The 26825-nt window shown below is 41.5% G+C and overlaps 5 protein-coding genes across 8 annotated transcripts; 2 read left to right on the forward strand and 3 right to left on the reverse strand.

The window, feature by feature from the left end:
* Positions 1–172: 172 nt before the first annotated feature.
* On the reverse strand, positions 173–5539 carry LOC135633862 (peptidyl-tRNA hydrolase, mitochondrial-like). Its single transcript, XM_065143824.1, has 8 exons — positions 5208–5539; positions 4056–4140; positions 1990–2057; positions 1859–1909; positions 1701–1774; positions 806–864; positions 660–736; positions 173–551 (listed from the first exon to the last, which is right to left on the reverse strand). The coding sequence occupies exons 1-8, from the start codon at positions 5520–5522 to the stop codon at positions 438–440; spliced, it is 843 nt and encodes a 280-aa protein (XP_064999896.1). The 5' UTR covers positions 5523–5539; the 3' UTR covers positions 173–437.
* A 1787-nt stretch (positions 5540–7326) lies between these two features.
* On the reverse strand, positions 7327–10591 carry LOC135633868 (uncharacterized). 2 transcript variants are annotated; one of them, XM_065143840.1, is made up of 2 exons: positions 10383–10591; positions 7327–10279 (listed from the first exon to the last, which is right to left on the reverse strand). In XM_065143840.1, exon 2 carries the CDS (start codon positions 10033–10035, stop codon positions 7729–7731), a length of 2307 nt encoding a protein of 768 aa, XP_064999912.1. In that variant the 5' UTR covers positions 10036–10279; positions 10383–10591; the 3' UTR covers positions 7327–7728. The 2 variants fall into 2 exon arrangements, with proteins under 2 accessions (XP_064999912.1, XP_064999906.1); XM_065143834.1 differs by having other exon boundaries at positions 7327–10284.
* A 1907-nt stretch (positions 10592–12498) lies between these two features.
* On the forward strand, positions 12499–13950 carry LOC135633877 (AP2/ERF and B3 domain-containing protein Os05g0549800-like). The gene has a single exon (XM_065143850.1). It carries the CDS (start codon positions 12761–12763, stop codon positions 13757–13759), a length of 999 nt encoding a protein of 332 aa, XP_064999922.1. The 5' UTR covers positions 12499–12760; the 3' UTR covers positions 13760–13950.
* Positions 13951–17572: 3622 nt separating this feature from the next.
* Positions 17573–20855, forward strand: LOC103980085 (uncharacterized). The gene is made up of 5 exons (XM_009396370.3): positions 17573–18165; positions 18581–18742; positions 20100–20198; positions 20301–20456; positions 20526–20855. Exons 1-5 carry the CDS (start codon positions 17716–17718, stop codon positions 20655–20657), a joined length of 999 nt encoding a protein of 332 aa, XP_009394645.2. The 5' UTR covers positions 17573–17715; the 3' UTR covers positions 20658–20855.
* A 1651-nt stretch (positions 20856–22506) lies between these two features.
* On the reverse strand, positions 22507–26556 carry LOC135633892 (receptor protein kinase-like protein ZAR1). 3 transcript variants are annotated; one of them, XM_065143875.1, is made up of 5 exons: positions 26406–26556; positions 26182–26279; positions 25939–26036; positions 24211–25711; positions 22507–23544 (listed from the first exon to the last, which is right to left on the reverse strand). In XM_065143875.1, the coding sequence occupies exons 3-5, from the start codon at positions 25939–25941 to the stop codon at positions 22895–22897; spliced, it is 2154 nt and encodes a 717-aa protein (XP_064999947.1). In that variant the 5' UTR covers positions 25942–26036; positions 26182–26279; positions 26406–26556; the 3' UTR covers positions 22507–22894. The 3 variants fall into 3 exon arrangements, with proteins under 3 accessions (XP_064999947.1, XP_064999940.1, XP_064999953.1); XM_065143868.1 differs by lacking the exon at positions 26406–26556 and having other exon boundaries at positions 26182–26367; XM_065143881.1 differs by lacking the exon at positions 26406–26556 and having other exon boundaries at positions 24211–25774; positions 26182–26366.
* Between the last annotated feature and the right edge of the window lie 269 nt (positions 26557–26825).

A 26825-nucleotide genomic window follows, 5' to 3' on the forward strand; every position in this document is an offset into this window, starting at 1 on the left:
CAATATTCATATCCATAAAGCATTAATAGTCTAATAATGATATTGATTAATTTTCCTCTTACTTATCTTTATATCTATATATTAATCTTTAAATCTCAAACAACAATTGACGCACAGCTAATTAGAGAAAAGAAATAATACCATACCGAGGTGTACTTCAAACACAAAAAAATGATCTCAAACAATATTTTCCATTTTTCTGTATTTCGATCTTTCGCCAGCAAGAGTTCATGTGCTCGACCAAAAGGAGGATAAGAAAAAAATATTGAGCACACCCACATCCATCTTGGTTGGAGGATTAATTTCACAAGCGTAGCGGCCAATGATGCCGCCAAGAGGTTGATCATACATGTGTAATTCAGATAGTTGATCAATCCCCATGAATCTTCTTCTACTTTGGAAATAACAATCTAATTGTGTGAGTCAATCAAATGTCTTCAACTATTCAAGAGTTGCGACTGTGAAGTGTTCACGAATGTTGCGCTTTTGTTGAGACCTTCAAGCATTAGGATTCTTATTGCTTCCAGTCCTCTTTGGAAGGCAAAGTCTAGCTGTGGAAACAACAAATATGATCCCAGTTGAGTTATTTTGGATACAGTTCCTGTCATTAGATCTGTTTAAGTTCTTTTGGGAACAAAAGAAAGGGTTGGTGCAAGAACCTCTTCTCGTTCTTTCCTGTTGAAGGGTCGGAGTACAAAGCTGGCAGGAACCATCTTCCCTGGTGGTCTTCCGATACCTTGACATCCCCAAATATGAGATCGTGAAACCATGAACAATGTTAAGAACGATCAGATATTCAACTCACCTATTCTTAGACGTGGGAAATCACGACTTCCTTTCAAGTGGTCGATCACACTTCGCATCCTGGCGGCAGATATAAGCATAGAATAAAACACACTATCGCAAAAAATGAAGCATTACACATGATTCACACAATTGATCCAAATGTGACAATTGAAAGTTGTGGTTAAAGATGTGCAAGGAAAAAGAAGGTTGCCAAATTACTTGGTAATTAAGTTCTATATTTGATAAATTGGTAGGCATTGGCTTTTTCTCCTCAAATTCGAGAAATCAGAACTCACTTATAATAGACAGACATTAAGTAAGCTTGAACAAGAGTCTAAAATATCTATAGGACTCAAAATTTTATTGTGTTTCGACACCTAATTTGAGACTCTTTGTTAATATTGTCCGATCATGTCTAACCACTTCTCATTTAACGACGAACAAAATAACTTGCTTGTACTAGCACTCCACCTCCTAAGAGCCTTTTCCTCGTATGGCTAACTCTTTTGTAATTTACATACTAATATATGTTATCTTATATAAAATAACCACCTCAGTACAGTGTACATAATCTCACTACTCTATTCTCATATTTCTTCCATCTTACACTCATAGGCATGAGAGGACTCGACTTCTAGCATTCCTTAGTGGTTCCTCTTGGTGCAAACCGAACCACCAAGTCTTCTACTAAGCCATTTTCTAGCATCACCAGGTATCATGTGAAACAAACAAGGTGATATGGCTTAGATAGAAAAATAGGCAGCTCCAGCGTACATGAAAAGACTCGTGCCAAAGTAAGAGTAAAAGGTTTCATAATCATGACTAAACCAAAGTAAAAGGTTCCATAATCATAAGGCAGCTCACTTGTGCCAATTTTGTCAGCATAAGATAATTGGTAAAGAATAATAAATTACCCATTGTGTCCTCCATGCCCACCTTTTGGCAATAAGCGCAATCTTGCAAAAGGTAAATCTAGGTCATCATACATCTGTGCAGCAAAAAGCAATAGCTCATCAGATATAAGAAAACAATATTACATATAAGACACCTAGTTCAACTAAATGTACTGTACCAAAAGCACTTGATTCAGAGGTATATTGAAGTACGACACCAGTGGTCCAACCTACAATAAGTGTCCAATCTGACATCATCCAGAAATGATATATAGATGTTCAGGAAGTCCGTGTAGACAATTGTGCTTACAGATTCACCACTTAAGTTCATGAAAGTTGTTGGTTTTGCAAGCATGACAGGAACATCACAGATGCAACCTGAGTTGAGAAGAAAAGTATTCATGACATGTACTCAGAGTTATATGTAATAGAATAAGCAAAAACTTCGAAATATGCTTATAAATGTCATAGAACTTGTGTATCTTCATAGGTTTTCAGTAACATAAATGGTTCACGATATCTATTAAATTCAGTGTAGGCAGTCATCTAGCTGAGTGGATAGGGAGAGAACTAAGTAGGTTACTAGGTGATAACAGCATGAAACCAATGAACGAGATCTAAAATGGCGGCTCATTATCAAGAACAAAGGTTACTATTGTTAAACCAAATTTAAGAATCCATCCTTTACCAACCCGGAGAAATAAATTGGTTACAGGTCAAGTGACATAAATCTGTTGGTGGATTGGCTCAAGAGATATTTAGATCAAGCAAAAACTACCTGATTAACGAGTTCAATCCAACACACTTAAACCTGACCGAGTGAATTGTAAAGTTCATGTCAACCAGCCAAGCATTTACAGCCAGTTCAACTAAGACAAACTGAGACAGAAGCCATATAAACATAACTCCAACCCTCACCATTATTATAGATTAAGAACAGGTCAGAAGCCTCTCAACATCCTAGAAATTTTGATGGTGCCACTTTTCCAGTTTTACGGCAAAGATAGATGAACATGTACTTGAGAGTATTATCATCTATAATTGTAAAAGAAAATAAGGTAAAAATGAAATAACACAATGTGCCAAAAATTACTCAGAATATGTTCATATTTCCTAAGAACTAGCAAGGGACGTACTTGCTGAGCACTAGCAAAGTGGCATCTTTCAACTGATCCGAGAGCTTCCAAAAGTGTACAAGCATATGCTCCTATTAGAGGACTGAGGACCTAGACAACTCCTCATAACCATATCCATGGTGCTACACTACATTGCCACATTATCCAAGTCAGGTTTGGAATGTAACTTAATGTTTTAGATCATTTACGAATACTAAAATATTAATTGTGTACTCATATCAAATGGTTCAGATATATCATTGAAGCTATTATAATGTCAAAAAAAAAGTTTAAAGACTCATTGCTCTGTATCATTTTGGTGCATGCAAACAAAAATAATACAAAACAATTTTATACTTCATATTTTATGGTTTCATATTTCAACTAAAAGATAACAGCAAACTTTAACCTACATGTTTTGTTTGCAATCACAATCTCACATTAAAGAACAAGAATAAACAATATCTTTTTCTGATGATTTTATTATCATAAAAGCATCATTTAAAGTTTCTTTCAATCCAAAGAAAAGAGTTACCTGACAGTAACAATTTGTATAGAAAGAAAAATAAAAGTAAATTAGAAATTTACTCTTAACCTCAAGCTACACTGATGAATTCATTATATGTATATTGGATTGTTGACCTTGCTATAAAAATTTAAGGATTTAAAGGACCATGGGATTTGGGAGAACCTCCTGAAACCAAGTCATTCAATTGCGAGTGATCATAAATTCAAACAAATATACTGGAAAACTAATACAAAAGTTTAATATAACACAAGTCGTATAGCCATAAGATGATAAATAGACTATGCAGTGTACCAACAGATAAGTAACAGATAGACAAACCAGAAAGCCTTACTAGAAGAGAAGTATAACACAATGATGAACTTTATTCCATTAGAAAGAAAAACCCAGATCTAATTCTTACTGCACTACTAGAAAATGAAATTCTTGTGATATATCAAAAACCACCAAAATCGAGCCCACTGGGACAACAGATCAGACATGTAAATGAGAATGCTATAAACAAAAAAAAGGAAAGCTATAAACAAGCAAACTACTAATGCACTTTGTCAATGTTAGTTTCTCAAAAGCACCCTAACTTTTTTTCCTCTTTCTATTATATCTAGAAAGAACATAGACCGACAAATTGTTGTTAATCAACATCGATAAAAAAAGGTCATAGTTCTGCAACTTCTGTTAACATGTGAACACAACAGCTATACTCAAAAGTTTGATATTTGCAATAGCCAAAAGTACCTTTTCCAAACATTGCTTTGAAGCGCATGCTACTCAATGATATCCCTTCAGCTTCAGCTATAACATCTATCATCTCAAAACCCACCTAAATCAGAATCCATCACTATGTTAAGAGTATCAAAAGCATAAAGCTAATGATTGCAGAAAATGGACTAGAATAGTGCAACCAAGAAGTAGATATACATGAGAAAACCGGGTTAGTAACATACTGAAATTGAATACATCCAGAATATTTGCACCAATAACCATAAGGATCAACCACCAAGTCTCGCCTCAACTTCTATAAAAGTTATCCATGTATATGTGAAGTCTTTCAGAAAGGGCAACCAACAAAGAAATAAATAGAACCCACAAATTATCCTGTTAAACTCTTGATAGATTAAGATGAATGTTTGTCTACCCATATAAGATCAATATTTGCTGTGAATACGAATAGAGATAAGTGATCAAGTAGAAATTCAACAGCTAAATGTAGTTCAAAAACAAGCAGTTATCTTCGCAACTGATTCTGTCCTTCATCAGCCTAATGGTTGGCCAAGGTAGAAAAGAAGATGATAGTAACAGCCCAACAGCAAGTCATTTAGGTCGGAAATGTATGCACAAACTTCTCTTTTCTTAATCAAGGGCACCAGAGAGCAAATCAAATTAGTGTTGTTGTGCATGAGATCAAAGCAAATAGAAACTACAAATACTCAAATTAAGCACTTGATGGATCATAAACTGAATGTTACTCTATGCATGTTGGTCATTAGATTCATATTTGTTGCAAGGAACAATTAGAAATAACTGACCGAGTAGCAATTGGAGAGTTAAATGGTTGTTTGGAAAAACGAGCAACTAGTATCACAAATGATCGGACGCCAAGTTCATCTGCTCAATGTTCGGGTAGGGTAGGGTACGAAAGAAATGGCAAAATCAGGGTATTATTTATTTTGGAAGCATATGCAAACAATTTACAAAAATTATCCATCAAAGATGGCATTCCTGGCTAATTATATTCTAAATCTACAGTTTTTCACCCTAACAGTTCGAATTTTAAGCAACGCAATGGCATTGAGAGCGTATTAAACGAACAGAAAAGGAAGAAGACGACATCTAACCCAACTTTGAAGACGCGCATAATAAAAGATGGAGAAAGTCGCTGGTCCATACATTGTGTCGTGTCCCCTGATACAACTTCCCAGGGTTTCCCAGGCCGACGAGGAGCCAAGGCTTGCGGTCGGTATCGCCGGCGGCGGCAGAGGAAGCGGAGGCGCGGGGAGGCGAGAGGGGGGACGGGACGGAGGGCAGCATCTGCATTCTCCTCCGGGCCGTCTTCGCCAAGACAGGGAGAGGGAGCCGCATGCCGCTCGCGACGGCGGAGGAGAAAGCCGCTGCGCCCAACATCACATGAAACCAAGACACGGAATCATAACGATCGAACGCCCGCCTCCTCTCAAGAATGGCATGCGAAGAAACCCTTACCATCTTGTTCGGCGCATCAAAAGTAACTTTGTTACCAGATCCTCTACCCGACTTCTTATTCGATGCTAAGATGGTCCCACTGGCAGGTCCACCATATTCTGATAATACAGACTTCAGAAAGCTTATTAGAAGAAAATGAGCAGTCGTAAGAAACATACATAACAAGTAAAAGCTACCTTTGCGTATAGCTAAATAAGGATAGATTTCCATTTATTTATTTATTTATTTAGATATATAAAATAGTTAATTTATTTGTTTTTTAATTATCGAACAGATATATATCACCCATATCAACCAAGTTCATTCTGACTATTCCTTATCCAAGAAAGTTATTTATAAGCATATTTTATATGTAACAAAATGTTGTCGATGAATTTGAATGAATATGTTGTGTAAAAGTATTAAAATATCTTTTGAATGAATATGTTGTGTAAAAGTATTAAAATATCTCTTGTATTTAAAATTTTCGGTGGGCATTCATTCGAAAAGAGATTATTCTCGAACAAGACTTAGAGCATGCAGACCGACGAACACATGACTTGCGCTAACACTAGGAATTGACCATGACCTTTACTTGATGATGATCTTGCTTCTGCAACCTCTCCCAGCCCTTCAGGACGGGAGTATCCCGACGTCGACGCTACTGGTGCCTATTCAATGACCCGAGACTCTCCCCCCGTGAATGGACGAGTACTCGATGGCTGGTTTGATAGGGTATATGTCGGTATTGAATGATATTTTAGGTATATCATGTAATTTATAACCATGATGCTAATCCTAGTTAAACTTAAGTTAGTGTCAAGTCCCACATAAAGAAAGCTTGTAGTAGGCTTGGTTGTCTCATTCTTAAAAATAGACCATCCAAGCAACAATCTTGAAGATTTTCTAGCTCTGCATAGAGGTGCAAAATATTAACCAGCATAACACCCTTAAGAAAGGTAATTCTAGAGTCAGCATCAACCATATTGAGACAAAACATTAGCATCTCAGCATCAACCATATTGAGACAAAACATTAGGATCTCTGGCATCAGGTAGTTTGACAGTAAGGAAGATGAATTCAACCATATTGAGACAAAACATTAGCATCTCTGGCATCAGGTAGTTTGACAGCAAGGAAGATGAATCTTTTATCACTTGGTGCATATAGTATAGGCATAGATAATTAGTCAGTCATTCATATGCTATGAACAGATCTGTTCTACATTTAAAGTCATGAACTTTTTCCTTCATGGAAACTAAATTTTGTTTCAGCTGAATAAAAAAAAGCAGGGGATTACAAGTTCATGACACTGGCTTGAGCAGTTTGAGCAATAATCATAAGAAGCATGCAACAAATAAGATTCTCAGGTTGTCTATACAAATTAATCATGAAAAAAAGATTGTAAGACGTCCAAACATACAAGCAAAACTAATCCCTGAAAACATAGCATCACAACAGAATGACATAGTTGAGAATGCAGGTTGTCTGGGTGACAACATATAACCATTAATGCAGAAGACTTTAATGTAAGAGAAATAATGTCAACAGCTACTCAGAAGTCAGAAAATATGGTTATTATGATGTGGAAATTCACAGATCATGTTCTCTTTATAGAATTTCATCTTCAGTATTTGGCATAACCATAGAAGGATTTGACATAGGAAAAAAGGCATAAAAGACATTGATAACATCTGAAATCACCTTTGTGGACTAGGCAGATGGACCAACTATTTTGTTGTCTGTCTATAGATCAATGATCAAAGCAACAGGTTCTAGAAACTTAATTTAGATGGTTAACAGCATAACCCTGCAGGGAAAACATACAGCCAAGGATGAAACAATGTTTATTGGATAATAAATTATCATACAATGATTGACTATGTAAATGGTGATAGCCCATAGGCGAGATGAAGTTTAAAATCCAGATGAAGAACTCATCATGGCAGCTGTTCAAATGTGCTGCAAACTGAGAAACGACGAAGGAAACTGGAAAATAAACATAAGTATTTCCCCTAAAGTGCTTCAAAATGAACTGACCAAATTGATATTGTGCTCAAAATGTTCAGAGAGCATGACCTTTTTATAGAAGCCTCGGCATCAAAAAAAGTTACAGAAATAAGCATTTACATGACTTTCACAGAAGGCAAGCCATATTAGTAATCATATAGGTCAGAATTAAAGAGTACCAAATCGACCTAAAAAATGCATGAATTTTGTAGCCAGATTTTTATGTTACGTCATTGATGGCCTCAACATCATGTTCCATTACCCGTAGGTTGGTTTCAGCATTTTCCACTTCCTTGCGTAAATTCATCAGTTGTGTCATACCAATAGCTTCCTGTGTTTCCTCTAATCTTTTCTCAATTACTCTCAACTTACTACCTAAATTAGTGATATGTTTCTTAAGATTCTCCATCTCAATTGCTTGCTGTTCTCTACTCTTAGCTTCTTCAAGCTTAAGTTTAGCTTCTTTTAGTCTCCTTAGTCGCGCCTGCGGTTCCTTCAGACGTGCAATTATATGTTTGACATTGAACCCAAATCCCTCAAATTTACGAGCTTCCATCATCAAGTTTTCAATCTCCAAGGGTTCTGTCTGACATGTTGTTTGCAATGTTTTCCGCATCAAGTCTACAAGTCTGTACCACTTTGCCAGATAGACATCCTTCCTAACTTCTTCGCTGACCCTATCGTCTAGTAGGCCTCGATAGTGTGGTTTTTGGGGAATCATCACAAAGAACTGAGGATACATCCTAATCGCCTCATGTCCGTAAGGGTCTTCATTTTCTTTGACATCATTACCATTGTATTTTCCGATATTCTCTTCATTTTCAGGTTCAGGAGAACTTGGCTCCCATTCATTCAAAAGCCCACAGCGTTGGAACTCTTCCAGCTCATCAACTAGTCTCCTATCCTGCTTATCAAAATCAACATCTTCATCACTATCATCATCAATTACAACAACCTCTTCAGAAGAGACAGATAAAGTTTCTCCATTTCTGCTTGTGTCATATACTTCTGACTTTCTCTTCCTCTCTACACTCTGGTGCATCTCATCAGATAATGACTTTGACCGGGTAGTATCATATCCCTTGACCTTAACACCTGATTTTCCCCCCTGGCTGACAGTCAAACTGAATAATTGTTTATTTTCCTCAACGAAATGTTTTGTCTTATCTGCTCGAGGTTCCACCATCAAATCATCGTCATCTTTGTTTTCCTGCCCTTCATAGTGTCTTCTCTCATAAGACACTTCAGAACTTGTTCTGCTCACAGCAACACCATTTGCAAGATCTTTGTCTTTTGCGGTACTTTTTGTTTTACGATTCTTTACTAAATCTAGCGCTGGCTTCGCATATTCATTCAAAGCTTTTTGATACCCTACTTTGTGCTTTTTCCACCATGCCCGGTAATCTCTCCTTGGATTACCACATCTTGTTATCTTTGGTATGCTGACACATTGCCCTATTTGGCAGACATTATTTGAGATTGAAATAGCAAAAGAGACATTTGAAACTGGGATTGCTTGGTCATAACCAAACTGCCTTGCTACCCGGTGTGGCTGATACCTTTCGGAAGAAATCAAACCATCACCATAGAAGCCCTGCAATATAGATGGTGATATGATTGCCATATAATCATGCATCCAATCAGGCATGCCTTCTTCTAAATGAACTATTCGTGTCTCTTGATCATTCCAAGGAGGCTCTTTCCAACTACTGAAACTTCTAGAATATGGTCTCCATGTATAAGACTTCTCATCCTGAAAAAGATGAATGGCTTCATTGTATCTAGTAGCACTTCTTCTGCTGCCCCAGCGACTGATATGAGATTCTGACACTGAAGGACCTGCACCTTGTGGCGACAGGCGCAATCTCTCAAATCGCTCCCAGACCCAAGCTTGAAGAAGGCCAAATTGCGCCCAAGTTTCAATCTTACTACCACCTCTCCTCTTCTCAAGCTTTCTGAGGACAGAAGTAGAGATCTTTGACAGATCGTGATACATGTTAGCAGTGACAAGTGGCGCCAAAGCAATTTGATCTCCACAGCTAAGCCTAGCAGCAAGTCCAAACACCACCTTTGGAACCTCACCAGCAGGGTAGGAGGGCACCACATTCTTGGCCAGCCAATATGCCAAGAACCCGAGGTGTTTAAGCTCCTCCTCGCCTTGCAATTCTAGGAACCACTGCAGCCAGATATCAAGAGTCACCTTACGAGTAGCCTTTGCCTTGGGATGAAGCTCCCGTATCTTCTCCTTCTCCACGAAGAGCCTGAGACTAAGATCCTCCTCTTCATCGGTCAATACTCTATCCAACCTAGAACCGGAAATAGGAAGCCTGCCAATGACATGAGCATCCTCGAGCGTGAACGCAGCCTCGCCCCATGGAAACATAAACGTGCGGGTCACACTACACCAGAACCCAAACAATGCTTCCATCAAAGGCCGGTCGGGCATAATGTTGGCGACCGAGCCCATGACGGCGTCTTCGATTCCAGCCTTCCGCCATGCGGCCACAATCTTCTCGTCGGAGGCCATGTCCCTCACCCAGGCCTCCCATCCGAGACCGGGGGGAGTCCAGCCACGGAAGGTGATCCTGGGCAGCACGACGGCGCCCAGGCGAAGCAGATCGGTCAGCAACGGGGTCGTGGGGATGGCGTCGGACGGCGAGGCCGCGCCAGTATCGAATGGGTGCAGCAGGCACGAATCCGTCTCGACTGCAGCGGTTGGTGCCTCGAAGGAGACATTTTCACAGGCTTTTATCTTGATTCGAGCATTCCTTCTTTTCTAAGCAACATAAGAAGATCGAAAACGACGATCAAGAAGAACACCGACAACTGACTTGTAGTAGATGATGCTTAGAATAGGAAGGGATTAGCGCTTACCAGAATGGGGGTTTGGAAGGGGATTCTTGTGGTTTCTCTGCCCATCGGTGTCGGAAGCGTAAGCGATCAATGGATGCGAAGGGCGGGAGCCAAGGAAGTTGCTGCCATGCGAGATTTGCGGGCATTGGTTGGGCTGACGGCAGCCGGTGGCGAGCGACCCAGTGGCGACCGCGACGGGCAAGCAGAAACCCTAATCGCGGGTTCAAACGTTCATTGAGCGGTGACGGAAATATAAATATAAATAAGAGAAAATACATCAGCTGATACGTACGATCTGCGTATATTCATACGGTTGATGGATGCAAAGACGTGTGAATCCAAGAATGACCCGTGGGGTGATTTGGGCCGTCTATTGTGGGCCGAATCATAGCATAATTTGATATATTTAAATTATATATCAATCAAAATCAAAAGCCACATAATACCTAATGCTGGACTCGTCGTAGTATGACGGCAGCAGCAGCATTAGGTGCAGCGCAACGACAACACGGCGATTTTGACCGCTTATTGACTGGCCGATCTGACATCATTGAAATATCCTCTCCCTGTCGTCATTTTGCGGTGGACGATTTTGAACCAATAAGCGTGTAATGAACTCATCCACTCATTTCGCGCGCTGATATCGACTCTGGATCGAACACCGACGAAGCTGTTGGCGTACCAAATCCAGTACTCGGGCTCTTCAATGCAAGAATCCTCATGTGCCCACCTACTCCCAACATTATAAATCATTTCGTCGAACAACACATGGGCAGATAGATATCAGACGTGGTCAAGACGACTCCATCGTTGGATTTCTGATGCTGAGAGCTCCAAATAAAATATAGTATGGTCACGTTAACCTGTGCATGCACCACAGGTCAAATTTGGTAGGTGTGACAACATATTTGTCAGTGAACCTTTATGCCGTGATCGTGAAGTCAGCATGGCTTGGTTTAATTCTCAATATGCAAAGCCGCCCATGTAGACACTCGAGTGGAGAGGGCGAGTGTTGGGTCGGGTCGGGTTCGAGCCTTGTTGTCACTAGGCTTGCCTCTCTCTTGGTGAGCGACTTGCTTCATCGAGCGCGACCTTTTTTCTTGGCGAGCGGCTTGCCTCTCCATCATTGGGCTCCTGCAAACAGGTCGAGGTCGAGAGAGAGATTTTTCGACCTGACCCTATGAAGATTAAATTAGTTTTTGGTAGAATGAGAGAGAGTTGAGTGTTTGAAAAAAAATCCTCTCCCGTGCTAACCAGACGATGGGTTTTTATACCTGCACATGGGGTCGACCGTACGTAATTCATTAATGATAATCCACCACTTAAGCGGTGAACCCATATCCTCCATGCAAACACTGGTCAACCTGCACGGATTGGTGTCGAACGGTGTCGTCCCGAACTTTTCATCACGCCAACATGGTCTACCACATCCTTTGATGCTGTTGTGACTGGGGACCGCTGTCAAAGGGTTTGCTATCAAATTATGCCCTATCAATATTATATTATGCCGTATCAATATTATTATAGTGCTTGTAGGTAAGAAACACTTAATATTATTGGTGTTGATATGTTAGGATTTTGATAATTCATATCATTGATTTAAGCATGGAAAGAATTTTATGAGCGAACGTGCAGGAATAATCGGGCAAAGAGTTGATTTAACAGTCAGAAAGAAGACTTCAGCTTAGATTTGGAATTGTTGAACATGTTAATGAGAACCACAACTAAGGCATTCTTCAGATCCATCGTTTTCTTCTGCGTTACCATCCTTTGACTAAACCTAGAACCAAGTGTTTCTTGTCCCTCGAGTCAATCTCCCTGTTGTCTTTGAAGCATCCTGTTTCAGTCGTCAAAGACTTCCTGCGGTTTGTTCTTGCTGGACTGGGATGTCTGAGAAATCTACGAGACGTGGAGATCTTTCCCTTAGTTTATTTGAGATACTGTTGCCTGGATCAGGCGAAAGTTCAAACCCTAAACCACCTGCGGAATCTTCCAATATGGAAAGAACAACAATTTTCTGTAATCTATATTGCAGAGTTCATGGCGTTCTTCTTAGTTGAGGTCTCATTTGCATTATTAGTTTCTAGTTTAGTACATGTCAAAATCCGTGATCGTACGTACGTCCATGGCGAGACGTGGGGCAGAAACAGTAGGGAAGACGAGGATGCCGAAGGGGGATGCACTTCCATAGCGTGGCCACCGTCATCCTCCTCTTCTTCTGTTCCCGCACGCGGGGCCACCTCACAGCTAGAGAGAGCACCTCTCCCCACCACCGCGTGAGTTGACCCACGCCATGAGATCTCCAATAGTCTACCATTAATGCCCAACTTGCTATATAGCTACGATCCTTCCAGGCCTTCGTCCACGTCTTAGCAATCTACTCGCTGTGACGTGTGGAGATGAACTCGGCGCAAGTTGCCTGCGGCGAGATTAGGAAGAGGGCTTCCCCGCTGGTGGCTGGTGCTAAGAGCTTGCAGCGAGTTGGTAGCGGCGGAAGCGACGTCATCGACCCGGAGGTGGGTGTCGAGGCCGAGTCCCGGAAGCTGCCGCCCTCGCAGTACAAAGGCGTTGTCCCCCAGCCCAATGGCCGGTGGGGCGCGCAGATCTACGAGAAGCACCAGCGCGTCTGGCTCGGCACCTTCAACCGGGAGGCCGAGGCCGCGCGCGCCTACGACGTGGCCGTGCAGCGGTTCCGAGGCCGCGACGCCATCACCAACCTCAGGCCGCTGAACGATGCCGACAACAACGACGACGCGGCCGAGCTTTTCTTCCTTGGTTCTCATTCCAAGGCGGAGATCGTGGACATGCTCAGAAAGCACACCTACAACGAGGAGCTACAGCAGAGCAAGCGATCCTTCGGTGCCGACAAGAAGGCGGCTACTTCTCCCGGCGATACGAAGTCACCTATCGGAACCCAAAGGCAGCACCTCTTTGACAAAGCGATGACGCCCAGCGACGTCGGCAAGCTCAACCGATTAGTGATACCGAAGCATCACGCTGAGAAGCACTTCCCGGTGATGGAGGCCGGTGGCGCCGCCAGCAGGGGCGTGCTGCTAAGCTTCGAGGACTCAAGCGGGAAGGTATGGCGGTTCCGATACTCCTACTGGAACAGCAGCCAGAGCTACGTGCTGACCAAAGGTTGGAGTCGGTTCGTCAAGGAGAAGGGCCTCGAGGCCGGCGACGTGGTCACCTTCCAAAGGTCGATTGGCCCGGGGAAGCAGCTGTTCATCGATTCCAAGTCGCCCGTGCAGATCTTCAGGCTCTTCGGCGTCAACATTGTTAGGACTCCGGCGGCAGGGAGTGCCGCCTGTTGCGGAACTGGAAAGAGGACCAGAGATCAGATGGAGTTGGCATCATCACAAGAGATGGTCAAGAAGCAATGCACAGAGTCTTTGTAGTGTTGTCGCCACTTTGCTTAGGCTAATCGTCACTTCCCTCCAAATATTTCCCTTCAACTTCAAGTGTTTGTGTATATTAGACAGAGATGGAAAAGCTGAAGCCTAATGAACAGAATGATTGCACTAAAAGGTTCTTTTCCTCTCATATTGCTCTGTTCAAGGAGCTCTATTTCCCTCAGATTGTGCCAAAGAATCACCGCACCATGAATCGAATTAGGTTTGTGTATATTGTCTTGCTGGTCGTCGGCGCTCTTCTCTCTGCTACTGACTACTGCATAAGCTTTCAGAACACAGAAAATTGGCGAGCAAGAATTGCTTCCACCTTTGGGAAGAAAATGAAACAGCTGAAGTTGGAATCTGGAAGAGATAGTCAAAGTCTTTCCATGATCTAACATTCTCAAGTGAGAATGCAGGCTGAGGAAGACCGCGAAAGAGTTGTCTGCTGCTGCTTCCGAAAGAAGGCCATCGGTCAAACTCGTGGAATCCAATAGCCTGTTGCTCAAGGCAGAGCAAGTTTCTGCAACTCAAGTTGCAGGTCGACGGACGACTAATGGAGTTCTATGACCAGAGCACATGGCTGCCAGTTCACTCTGCTCGACCTTAGCATTCAAAGGAAGACATCTTCCTGACGGCGATGCATGGTTGTCCTGCCATTCCTGATGACTGCAACTTTCGGTCAACTGCGCGATAAGTCTTCGTTCTGCTCTGCTACTGTCGTCTTCTCTGGCTCTGCGATAGCTTTAGACAAGGTGCTGCATGCTTTTTTCCGACCATGTCCGCATCAAAAGCTGGGTTGACTTTGAAAATATGTCCATCGACCACGACGACTTTTCCAGCCATTGGTAGCGGGCAGTGGCTGCAAACAGGCAATTACTTACTGAAGAAACCATGCTCCAAAGTCAAATCTCCTCTGTTAATATTGGCTTTAAGCAGCAGACTTTGACAGGGTCTCGTTCTAAAGATGCACTAAAAGAACAAAGTGCCGGTTGCTTTCTGAGCTCTCGAAGAGCTTCCCCTGCAATGCTAACCATTGCATTACAGCATGCTCAGGAATCTACCTCGTCTTGCTGTCAGATATCTGCAGCAACCTTTGATCTAATTTGCTGTGTTTGGAGCACAAACAACTGATTGCTGAGTCGAAGGGAGCCATGCAATTAGCTATGAAACATCAATGACAGAGACCAATATTTCTGCCTTTTACTTGATTGCACCTATTGTTTCATTAACCATGTATTCGTTATTCCACCTATTGTGAATCTTCCACCCATGTTGGCCTCCTACAGCTCTGTGGTTCCTTTCTTGGACATTTCTGATCAATCAACAGAGACATGTCTGGTCTGAAAGCATAAACGAAGATCCAGTCAAAGATGTCAGTAGTACACGCAATCCCAGATCTTTTGAACTTTACTTTGCTCGATAAGTTTACCTAGATTTCCAAATCAAGACTGTTTCTTGTGCATGGCACCTGTTGCAGACATCGATACGCTCTTTGTTATCCAGTCACATCAAGGTTGTCGCCCAAGCTTGCAGAGGCTGGCACACGGTGTCCTCCTGTTCTCGCCACCATCGTCTCTGATCTCGCTTCATGCTTCCATTTCCATTCTCCAATCCAAGCATGTCTATCACTGTAGAATTCAGATGATCAAATCCCTCAACGCAGAATTCAGAAACTAATGACTCTTCCAAGTTCTGCAAACATACATGCAAGTCAACTGACTTCCTTTCTACCTTTGCCATTCATATCATATGAGCATTAAGATAAGTTCAAATGCAATGTATGCTGTGTGTTGGTACTGAAAGAGGCAGCCCTGCATTTCACTGCACAATCTGAGTAAGGATTACAGCTTCACTTTGTGTCCAGTGGATTTTAGGTAGACAAAGGCTACATGATAGCTTTTGTTTTGTTTTGTGTTGTTTTCTTCTTCTTTTTCCTAAAAGAAGTACACTGCAGAGTAAAACTATGAGTGTTTTCCAAAGGATGTGCAGCTTCTTTTTCTCAGGGAGGTGAAGTCTGACATGAAATGCTATTGAAGTTGGAAGTTTTAGCCATTTGCTTAATTAACATAGGTTTAATCCTTTGCTTGGACTCATGGCAAGTCTATTAATGGTCTCATTGGGAGCAGGAAATAAACAAGACTTGACTTGTTGTGACTGTAACCAAAACTTTGATCTAGTCTGTCAAAAAGTCAAACTTGTAACTTGTGAGTGCTTATTTATATATGCCTGAATCCAGCTGGATGAGACAAGATGTAAACCTAATCCAACTAAACTCAATTTATTCATCCAAGAACAAACTTTCCACCTTGAGATTTCTGAGTGCAAGCAAACATTGTCATGTTCAGGTAAAGCTTCATTGACTACCATGCAATAAAGCTGATAATAATCACACCAGCTTTGGAACTTGAGCTATGGATTTTCCAAGAGTAACATTGCTGCGCAAATCTCTCCTCCACTAGATTGGTAGATAGTTGACTTCCCTAAAGGAGACTAGATGATCAACACTGTGCCATAATCTTCAGTTCTGACCATATTCTGACCTGCAGTAACAGTGGCAGAAAGTGCAAAGTGTTCATGATGTTATCTCACTGGCCACAGAAATCTTAATTCCTCCAAAATTAAACCACCATGAAGTGTAAATTGGATGCCTAAACATTGATGGATGGATGGAGATTGAAGACAGAGTAGTAGCTTTCCTAGACTATGATAGCACCTAAAAATTGAGATAATATTGGGATCAACAACATATTTTTAGTTTGATACATCTCCATCCAATTAAGTTAGGGGATAAGATTTGAATGGATGCTCTCAGCAAATTAGTGAACCCATGCAATCCACAAATCCCTATCAATCAGTTTAAAGATATTCCAATTGTCATCTCTGTACATACATCACAGACTACATGGTAGTTGATGGATGAAGGTATGAAAACACAGTCCCACCAACTCTCTCTTGTCAGAGAAAACCACCCTAACTTTGTTGGCCAAGGCAGTATTCCAAGTGGTGATAGATGTATCTCAATCATTGAGGAAGCCATGATTGATGCCTGTTCCTACTAATCTTGTATGGAACATGTAATCTATACTAATTAGGTCACAAGTTGCCTTATGTGTAGGCATCACTGGAGGAGAGAGAAGCATGGTGAGATCAAGCAGACTTGGTGTTTGTCTGATGGTCCACATGAATCCCACTGCACAAGAGTTGATGCATGAGGAGATTGGAGACCAATCTCCATGGCCAAGGTGGCCAGCACTGAGAAATCACATGCTTTGTCTCAGTACATGTACTGAAGAGTCTTACAGCAACTTCACTTGCAGATGACAAACACTTGCAATTGGAACTGTGTTACCCTCACTTGCAGACTTTAACACTTTTGGTGAGGAGCTTTGAAGAGGAGAGAGAGAGAGAGAGAGAGGCCTCCAATAAAAGTGGAAGTTGAAAGCTACAACAGCAGAAATTATGGATCATTGAGGCAGCTGATTAGGGTTTGGTATTGCAACAATCATATGTGACAGTCACTTGTGCTCTATATTTCTTTTATTAGAATAAAGAGAATTATTCTCAATTTGGTGGTGATATAGAAAGGAGATTGGAATACTAATATTTTGATTATAAAAATATATTTAAATTAAAATATAATTTATAATAACAAGTGGATGGTAAAAAAAAAAAGAGAAATTAAAATACTAATGGCAAAATAAAAATTAAAGAAGCTCAAAAATTAAAATACCAGCCTTCCTCTCACTGTGTCATCAACCCCATGCAGAATTACCAACCAAAGAACAAAGGAAAAGCTCCCTCCTTTCCCCCAACCACATGTCACCTTCTCATTCTCTTTCTTTCTATTTATTTATTTGCCTTTCTCTTCCTTATTCTTCCACTCCATTCCAACCTAATATTCTACTCTTCCTTCTCCCAACTCTTCTCCCCAATCGAATAGTATTGTGGTGCGGCCTCCCATGGCGTCCGCTGACGCCGTTTCGCCGTCGTCAGCCCGCCGCAGCCTCAGGCACCTCCTCTTTAATCCCCCCTCCCCCTCCTCCCCCAGGCCCCACCGCGCCGCCGACTGGAACCCACTGATCGCACCTCCTCCCCCTCAACCGCCGCGCAAGAAGAAGGGGCTCGCAGCGGCGGCGTTCCGCGGGCTCGGGTGCGCGTCCGCTTCCGCGTCGCAGGCGTACGCGCCCGCCGCTGCCGCCGCGGTGAGGTCGTCGGCGGATTGGCAGGGCAAGCGGCCGCGGCGGAGGAGGGAGAAGAAGAAGGCCGAGAGGAAGAACCAGGCCATCGGGGACGTCTGGTGCGCCCCCGGGATGCCGTTCGCCGCCGAGGCGTCGGTGGACTGCGTCGTGGCGCACCAGCCAATGGTCTCGAGAGGAAGGCCGGATGCTGCCGAGCGGATCCACAGGGAGGTCGTATATCTTGGATTCTTGTTCTCCCCATCGTCTCTGTCTTATCCTGTGGTCTTTCCTTCCTCTCGATTTTTTGTGTTCCATGTACAGTCATGATGGGGGATCCGTTGATTTCTGTTCTGTCTCCCGAAGTTGAAATCTTGGATGCAATTGTCTTATCGTTGGCTAATTGTTCATAAATATTTTTCTTTTCTTGTTTGTGAAAGTTCGTTCATGGATTCAGGTAAACAAATTCCTTCATTTCCTCTTTCTGTAATCTTTCTACACAATCTTTTCTCCCTTTTGACGGGTAAAAATGAGTTTTTTTCATTGATTTTAAGTTTTTTTTTTAGTTGATGATATGTTATTAACAATGATTTGGTTCCCTTATATGTTTGGTCTCTGATCTAACATCTTATATCGTTGGTGATTGCAGCGACCTTACTTCCCTAGAAGGGTTGGCCACAGAGAAGAGATCTCAACCTTCATGGATTCTCCCCCAGTTCTCGATACGCCATTTTTTGGACCTGATCTCTTTCCATCAGGACACCTTCGCCACTTGCGAGGATTTCACCGTGCTCCTGGTGGGCTTGAGGAGGTAATCCTCCCCCATTTGTAGCGAATTTATCTGTGTTTCATCTATAAGCCTTTGTTTGCTAGTATCATTAGGTTCACTTTGAAGGAAACTACTCATACTGGTGATATAATAATAAATGGTTACCACATGATGCTTGTACCAAGTTCAAAAGTTTTGACCATTCCAATTTCTTAAACAGAGTATCCGAACGAGTGATGTCACACCATCAAACAATTTTCTATTTAGGTTTGACATGAAAAAAAAGTTTGTTGTATTCATCATTTGGTTTTAGAATCTTAGGTCTACAAATAGAAACTAATTGGCAGTGGGTAAGGTAAGAGTCCTTGATATAAGAAAATATGTTCATACTTGAGATCTAAAGAAGCTATTTACTTTTACAACTCTTTCATTTCCTTACTAAATTTTAGCTTCGAGTTAGAAAATCCACTAGTTTTGCAACTTTTCTCATATATTAGCATGAATATTTTCAGCTAGTTTAATTATTTTTTAAACTTGTTCACGAGTTTTTAAAATTCTTTAACCTATTCGGACAAAATTGTCAAAACTAAATTCAAGGTTGTCAAAACTGCCAAAATTGCTTAAATCGATCTTGAATGGTTAGGCTGCAACTAAAACTGAAATCGGTGCTTCAAACCTTGCATCTATTCCATACTCTTATTTAATTGTTTCTTTTCTTTTGTGTAACATCTGTATCTCTTTTTTATTTTCATCCAATATGTCTAACAATTCACATGATTCCTAGTTAATTTTTGACATGACTATTTCAGTTCTTTTGCTTGGTTGGGCTTCTTTATATCTTAGGAAAATGAAAAGCAAGGTCTGCTTTCATGTCTAGAAATACGTTCTATTTGTTCAACCATGCGATGATATTTACTGAAATTTCAAGTGAGCTTTTGCTTTAGTTTATTACTTATTATTAGAAGAATGCATAAGAAGATGATCATAGTAACTGTTACTACAAGCACCGAGCGCAGAGAATTTGGAGGATTAACAAATGGTGATAACAGAAATTATTTAACATGTTTGAGAGATTTAGGTCAGGGATCATCTAATTGAAACTAAAGACTAAAAAAGAGTTTTCTTATCTATAGGAGTTCCATGATATACTTGAATGGTTACTCTAAACAGTTATTTAAATAGTGGATTACCATGCTGCGAGTGTGTTGATGGGAAACGTAATGCTTGACACGATGGGGAAAACTAAAATAAGAGGTTTTACCTGCTATGGTATTAATAATTGAGGCAGCGTGAAGAATTATTATCTGCTTATAGAAGATCTTTCACTCAATGATGCACATTTGGAGATTGATTATAAACTTATAAAGATATCTCACTCAGATTTGCCTTAAAATTGCAGCTCATGATGTTCCAGACAAGAATTTTGTTGGGTGGAGGACTGGATGTATACGACCGATTCCGTGAATGGCGACTTGATGTTGATAATATGTCATATGAGGTGTTTAATTTTCTCTCACGCAGCACTCCTTCAACCTTCTACTTTGTAGTATTATGTTCTGCATTGACAAGGCAATGATCCTACGGCATCCTCCCTTTACAGGAACTGCTTGAGCTGGGTGACAAAATTGGGTCCGTGAGCACTGGACTGAGAGAGGAAGAGATTGCACGCAGTCTCAGGAAAATAAAGCATTCAGTTTTTGATGCCTCAGCAAGGCATCTCGCGACCGAAATCGAACGGAAATGTAGTATCTGCCAAGTAGGTCCCCTTCGATTTCTTGTCCATCTGATACAGATGTTGAGAGTGACTTCATCTTTTATGATGCAGGAAGAATATGAAGCCAACGATGAAACCGGAAGGCTGGAGTGCGGCCACGGCTACCATATGTACTGCATAAAGCAGTGGCTCTTGCTAAAGAATGCCTGCCCTGTTTGCAAGGCACCTGTTCTCAAGACTTAGTAGTGTCTTCACTGTCCTCTCTCTTTCTTGTATAGCTCTCAGTCTTACGATGAACAATACATTCATTCATTTTGGTTGTTGGTTATATCTTTCACTAGAATTGTGGCATCTCCATGGCCTTATATGATCATGATTCATATGAACTTCATATGCATCCCAGCTTCAGTTGGTGCTAAGTAATGATTCAAATTCAGTTTACCGATTTGGTCTTATTTATTGAGATATACTTCGTCTAGTCTTTTCTCACTTCCGATATAAGCGTAAACGAAGGTATTTGATTATATAATCGACTCAGTCTTCTCTCGTTTTCTATCGAGATTGATGAAACTTAAAACTTTTATATATATATATATATATATATATATATATATATATATATATATATATATATATATATATATATATATATATATATATATTTTTTTTCTTGACACAATGAACTCGAATCGAATCTCCCAAAGTCAATTCCAATCCGATTCAAAATCAATTGAACCGTTTGACTACGACGAATCCGAAACATGTCGTTCTTACAGATGAACCAATCACGCCGTCTTCCCGTTCTTTGATTGAGGGTGTCACATCGCCGCCTTTTGATGTCAAAATGCAGGATATCTAATCGACGAATCCGGCGCTGAATCGATCCATTAATGCGAAAAATGCAGCATGCAGCATTGACGATTCTAATAGGCTTTTAATGTCAGCTCGTCACCAACTCTGACTTGACACTAAATAGAGGAGTAAATACTGATTGCACGACATACCAACACTTGCGTACACTGATGCAGCCGAACATAACTCCAACAGCTAATCTGATACCCGACCTATTAAAGAGAAGCTGCACAGACACACCTAATCTTAGACAAACAATGAAGCCTCTCGACATGGGAAATGTAGGAGATGAGATCGAAAAGATCTCAATTACTCGATTAGAATAATAAAGATCAGATGAGATTCATCTTTTTAACGCTCAAATTAATAATAAAATAGAATAGAATGAAGATTTATTGATTGTTTATTATGATTTGATTCAACTCGAAGAAATATTATATGATATGAGCGAAATCTTTTATTTTATGTTAGATGGACGTCTATATAACTCAATCATTGATCAAGATCGTATGTGATGTAAAGAAATGCTTCGTATATGATGAGAGATTCGAATAGAAAAATATTATACCCTCAACGACCAACGAATACATCGTTAACGGATTATGCCTAATATTATTAGAGTTTGATTCTTATCTCATCGCGTCGAGTTGTGACTTACTTCAACGATGAGATTTAGTAGAAATCAGTTGAGCATGAGTTTGTATGGCTTAGTAGACACCAAAATGCACAACAGCATTACAACTGAGCTTTGTTAAACTTTGTATAAGCTGACCAATGCACCAAATACAAGAAATAACAATCATCTAATATTCTAGTGTTCCAAATACAAGAACACAACAATCATCTAGGATTCTGCCCCATCTCATACCACTTTCCCACACTGGCCTCACAAAGAACATGGTGCTGGAATCCAGACAAGAAAACCAGGAAAACTTGCAACCCTTGAGACAAATGAGCAGTCTCCAACATTTTGTTGCTGGTCCAAACATGGCCTCTGATGGTGAGCCCCAAGAGGAAACATCATGCTCTATCAAGGTCTCATGGGGTATCCTGCAAGCCTGGTTGATTGGTGTCCTTTAGCCATAAAATGAATGGAGTTCCAGTCATCATGACATTAGATGGGACATGAGGCTAAGATAAAGATTCTCAAGACAGCCTCACCCTATGCCTAAAAAGTTCAGTGGTGAACAGAAAGGCAGGCCAATGAGTCAGACCATACAATCGAGCAAAGAGTTTATCATGAGATCACAAACATTTTCTTCCACTGGACCATATTTCTCCTATGTTGATAAGTAACACAATCTCAGTACAACACCAATACAAACAAACTGCTGCAAGCTCCAAAGAGAAGATGCAGTGATAATAGCTTCGAGCATCGCCCAACAAATCAAGGCACAAGCTCTGGATTTATCAACACAGTGCATGATAATCTAAGCAAAGATGTCTTTTTTGGAGCAACCAACAACAAAGATTGGTAGGCTTCGCTTATGTTGGAATGCCGTGATAGTTCGACGGGTTGGCGATTCGAACAAAGACAATGTTGCAGAATGAACTCTTACAATACAATGATTGACAGTGCAATAATAATTATATATGAGCTGCAATCTTTGCGGTTGTAGTGAGCATCTCTAGTTCTTGTTGATCAATCTTTGGATAGTATCGGTGGCATGCCTCATTGATGGTCTCTTTTCAGGATCAGCTTGAACACAAGCCAGGGCAATTTTCAGCACTGTGATAATTTCATCTTCTCTATCCAATTCCTGAGCTAGAAAAGGGTCCAACACATCCAAGAGGGGTTTTTTCTCTTCGATACAAAACTGAATCCAGCAGACCAAGTCCATTTCCATGGTCTCCAAAAGAACTAGTGGAGACCTGCCAGAGATCAGTTCTAATAGAATCACTCCATATGCATAAACGTCCCATTTTTGAGATGGTTTCAGGGTCTTCAATGCCTCAGGAGCCTGATAGCATGATCCCCTACTTATGACGGGACCGAATGCAACATCTGATTGTTGGCTCTGAGTTTTCTCATCGGCTATTCTGTCCGACTGCAAAAATGGAGATCCTCCGGCAATGTTTGCCAGACGTCCGACCCCAAAATCAGATATGTAGGGTTCCATATCCAGTCCGAGTAGCACATTATTAGGCTTGAGATCGCCATGAACATACTTCTTCGGACTGAATTCATGCAAGAAAGCCAAGCCCTTTGCTATTCCTTTCATGATCTTTAAGCGTACTTCCCATGACAGTGGTGCCGAATTCCTTGTTCCAGCTCTCCCTGAAATTAGTCATGGTATCAAGAAATATAATACAAAGGATAATGAGAGTTTGCATGCAAAATTTGAACGGTAAAAGTTGCATGTTAGAGAAGCAAATTAATTTAGCATGCCAAGGTGCTAATAATATGGTTGTTCAAATACTCCAATCGATTCCTTAATACTGATACAACAGAGCATTGTATCTCCAACAAAAGAAAAGACTTGTACGTGTTAAACCATAATTCTTAAGATATCAATGAGTGCCAAATATCAGTGTATCCAATCCTTAGAAATGATCTGTATTTATTAGTGATTCTAGCTGAAAATTTTGTTAAATGTTGCATGTTAGAGAAGCAAATTAATTTAGCATGCCAAGGTGCTAATAATATGGTTGTTCAAATACTCCAATCGATTCCTTAATACTGATACAACAGAGCATTGTATCTCCAACAAAAGAAAAGACTTGTACGTGTTAAACCATAATTCTTAAGATATCAATGAGTGCCAAATATCAGTGTATCCAATCCTTAGAAATGATCTGTATTTATCAGTGATTCTAGCCGAAAATTTTACTAAATGTTGAAAACTAAGAACACCATGTACGCTTACTGAGGACCATCTTCGCATGCCTCTGCATATGCAAAACTCGTCAAATCTGAAACGATGAAGGCAGTCAGAAATCATACCATGAATAGCATCAGAGAGGCTGCCATTAGGAATATAATCATAGATAAGCAGCTTCTCATCGATCGACCAGTAATAAGCTCTCAGGGTAACAATATTAGGATGTCGAACCTTTCCAATTGCTTCCACCTCGGTTTGGAACTCTTTGAACCTTTGTGATCCTCCTTCCCCCAGCCTCCTCACAGCCAAAGTTGGTCCGTCATCCAGCACAACCTTGTAGACGATACCGATCCCGCTCTTCCCCAAGACGAACGCGGACGCCTTCAAAAGTCCATCAAGATCAAAGGTCACATGCCTATCCAATGGCACTAGCTCATACTGCTCGATGTTATCCGATAAGGTCTCTGATTCCTCCTTCCTAAAGCACATACATTCTTTCCTGCCCTTCAACCTTGTGTCAGAATTCCCTCCATCTTCTTTGAAGCTGAGTGAAGCAGTTGCCTTGCAGTAAAAGTAAAAGAACACCAATGCAATAAGAACAATTCCGACCACATCACCCACCACAATCGCAATAATTGCAGCTTTACTCACACCTTTGCTGCTGTTTCCATTATAAGTGCCATTTCCCTCAGGTGCCGGAGGCGAATAATTGTTGGGGAGGAAGGGATTCGACGGCGGCGCTCCGGAAGGACACAGGTTCTTCAACGGCGGGCCACAAAGGTCCGGATTTCCGATGAAAGCCGTCGGTCCTCTGTTCTCCAGAGCCCCATTTTGGGGTATCGGCCCGCTGAGATTGTTATAGGTGAGATCGATGTAGACCTTCTCCGGCAGATTTCCAAGGCTCGGCGGGATCGAGCCAGAGAACCGGTTGTGGGACAAATCCAGGGTTCCTTGAAGCCTAGTTAGATTACCGACGTCACTCGGAATCGGACCATCGAATCCATTGTAAGAAAGATCGAGCTTCCCCAACCCAGCAAGGCTACTACCGAAACCAAGGGGCAAAGGACCGGTGAAGTTGTTGTGGCTCAGGACGAGGGCCTTCAACCGCTTGCACTGGATCAAAGAGGTCGGCAACGAGCCGGCGAACAGGTTGCCGGAAAGGTCCAAGTTCTGAAGGTACAGAAGCTGGCCGATCTCCGGCGGGAGCGACCCGGACAAGAAATTCCCGTAAAGGACCAAACTTTGTAGCGCACGGGCGGCGAAGAGGCCGGCGGAGAGGTTGCCGAAGAGCCTGTTGTTCCGAAGGTTGACGTGCCTCAGAGATCGGAGGGAGCCGAGAGCAGAGGGGAGGTAGCCTACCAGCTTCTTCTTCGGCAGGCTTAGAGCGACCACCGAGACACCCCTGCAGGTGATCCCGTTCCAGGAGCAGGGGTCCTGGTCGGAAGAGTTCCAGCTTGCAAGGGAGCCACTGGGGTCCTCCCTGATGCCAGCCTTGAAGGAGACGAGTGCGGTGCCTTCGCCGTTCAGGCCATTAACAACGAGGAGAAGAGAGGCGGCGCACAGAAGGCAGAGAAGCGACAGAGGAGATGGTGATGATGACGACAAGGCCATGAGTGGATGACACTGACTCGACCGTTGGAAGCAAAACCACAGAGATATAAAGACTTACAATAACTGAAGAGAGAACTGCAGTGATGAAGTGCGGCTCTTTATTTGGGAAAGAGAGAGAGAGAGAGAGAGATGGAAGTCTCTCAAATATCATCAGAGGAAAAAGAAAGAACATATAATAAATTTGGTGTAATCATAATTTTTTTTCCTATATTTTTCTTCAAAATCATAAAACTGCTCACCATATATCACTGTGGGATGACTGCTTGTCTTCATAAACCCACACTGTTGATGATGGGAAGGAATATAGTATCAGCTTGGTTTCATATGGCACACCCACCTGACATGAGAGAGAGAGAGAGAGAGAGAGAGAGATGGAAGCCTATCAAATATCATCAGAGGAGGAAAAGGAAAGAACATATAATATATTTGGTGTAATCATATTTTTTTCCTATATTTTTCTTCAAAATCATAAAAGTGCTCACCATATATCACTGTTGGATGACTGCTTGTCTTCATAAACCTACACAGTTGATGATGGCAAAGAATATAGTATCAGCCTGGTTTCATATGGCACACCCACCTGACATAATTTTGTGTCAGGAGATGCAGACTGAGTTTGAGCAGAAGAGCATAAACAAATCAATTTGTCCCATAAGGAATCAATAAGCCATCTCCCATGGCAGTAAAATACTAACAAAAAGAAAACCTCATGATGGGAACTCCACTCTGATTCCTCCTTTCCAAAAGCCTACTCCCAAGGATATGTATTCTGTGTGTGTCCACAAAAGAGGTGCCCTGCACAAGCAGAAAGGAAGAAGGGAAGAGGAAAACTTGTGCTCCCTTTGCTGATTCTTTGATGCAAATTGGTCTCATCTGCCTCAAAAGATGGAATGGAATGGATTCCAGGATATGATTGCACTTTGTACCCCTTCACTTATAATATCTGTAGCCATTAGCAGTTTGATAAGTCAAGTGTTAAGGGACTCATCTCTGTAGTCTCCACCAACACCTCTACAGTCATTAATGTTAACATAAGAGTTAGGCAACTGTTCTTTACATGTGAGAACAACAGATTACACTTTGAAGATCAAGTCAAAATAACATAGGAATCAGCAGCTTTAACAAT

The sequence above is a fragment of the Musa acuminata genome, chromosome BXJ1-3 (assembly GCF_036884655.1).
Source record: "Musa acuminata AAA Group cultivar baxijiao chromosome BXJ1-3, Cavendish_Baxijiao_AAA, whole genome shotgun sequence".
NCBI lineage: Eukaryota > Viridiplantae > Streptophyta > Magnoliopsida > Zingiberales > Musaceae > Musa > Musa acuminata.

Coding starts and splice junctions, on each gene's coding strand:
- LOC135633862 (XM_065143824.1), bottom strand. CDS start 5,522: ATGGTAAGGGTTTCTTCGCATGCCATTCTTGAGAGGAGGCGGGCGTTC. Junction 1,910..1,989: donor TGAACTTAAGTGGTGAATCT/GTAAGCACAATT, acceptor CACTTATTGTAG/GTTGGACCACTGGTGTCGTA. Junction 1,775..1,858: donor CTCTGAATCAAGTGCTTTTG/GTACAGTACATT, acceptor TTTGCTGCACAG/ATGTATGATGACCTAGATTT.
- LOC135633868 (XM_065143834.1), bottom strand. CDS start 10,427: ATGGGCAGAGAAACCACAAGAATCCCCTTCCAAACCCCCATTCTG. Junction 10,285..10,382: donor CCTTCCAAACCCCCATTCTG/GTAAGCGCTAAT, acceptor TATGTTGCTTAG/AAAAGAAGGAATGCTCGAAT.
- LOC135633877 (XM_065143850.1), top strand. CDS start 12,761: ATGAACTCGGCGCAAGTTGCCTGCGGCGAGATTAGGAAGAGGGCTTCC.
- LOC103980085 (XM_009396370.3), top strand. CDS start 17,716: ATGGCGTCCGCTGACGCCGTTTCGCCGTCGTCAGCCCGCCGCAGCCTC. Junction 18,743..20,099: donor CTCCTGGTGGGCTTGAGGAG/GTAATCCTCCCC, acceptor TTAAAATTGCAG/CTCATGATGTTCCAGACAAG. Junction 20,457..20,525: donor GGAAATGTAGTATCTGCCAA/GTAGGTCCCCTT, acceptor TTTATGATGCAG/GAAGAATATGAAGCCAACGA.
- LOC135633892 (XM_065143875.1), bottom strand. Junction 23,545..24,210: donor CCTCTCTGATGCTATTCATG/GTATGATTTCTG, acceptor GACTAATTTCAG/GGAGAGCTGGAACAAGGAAT.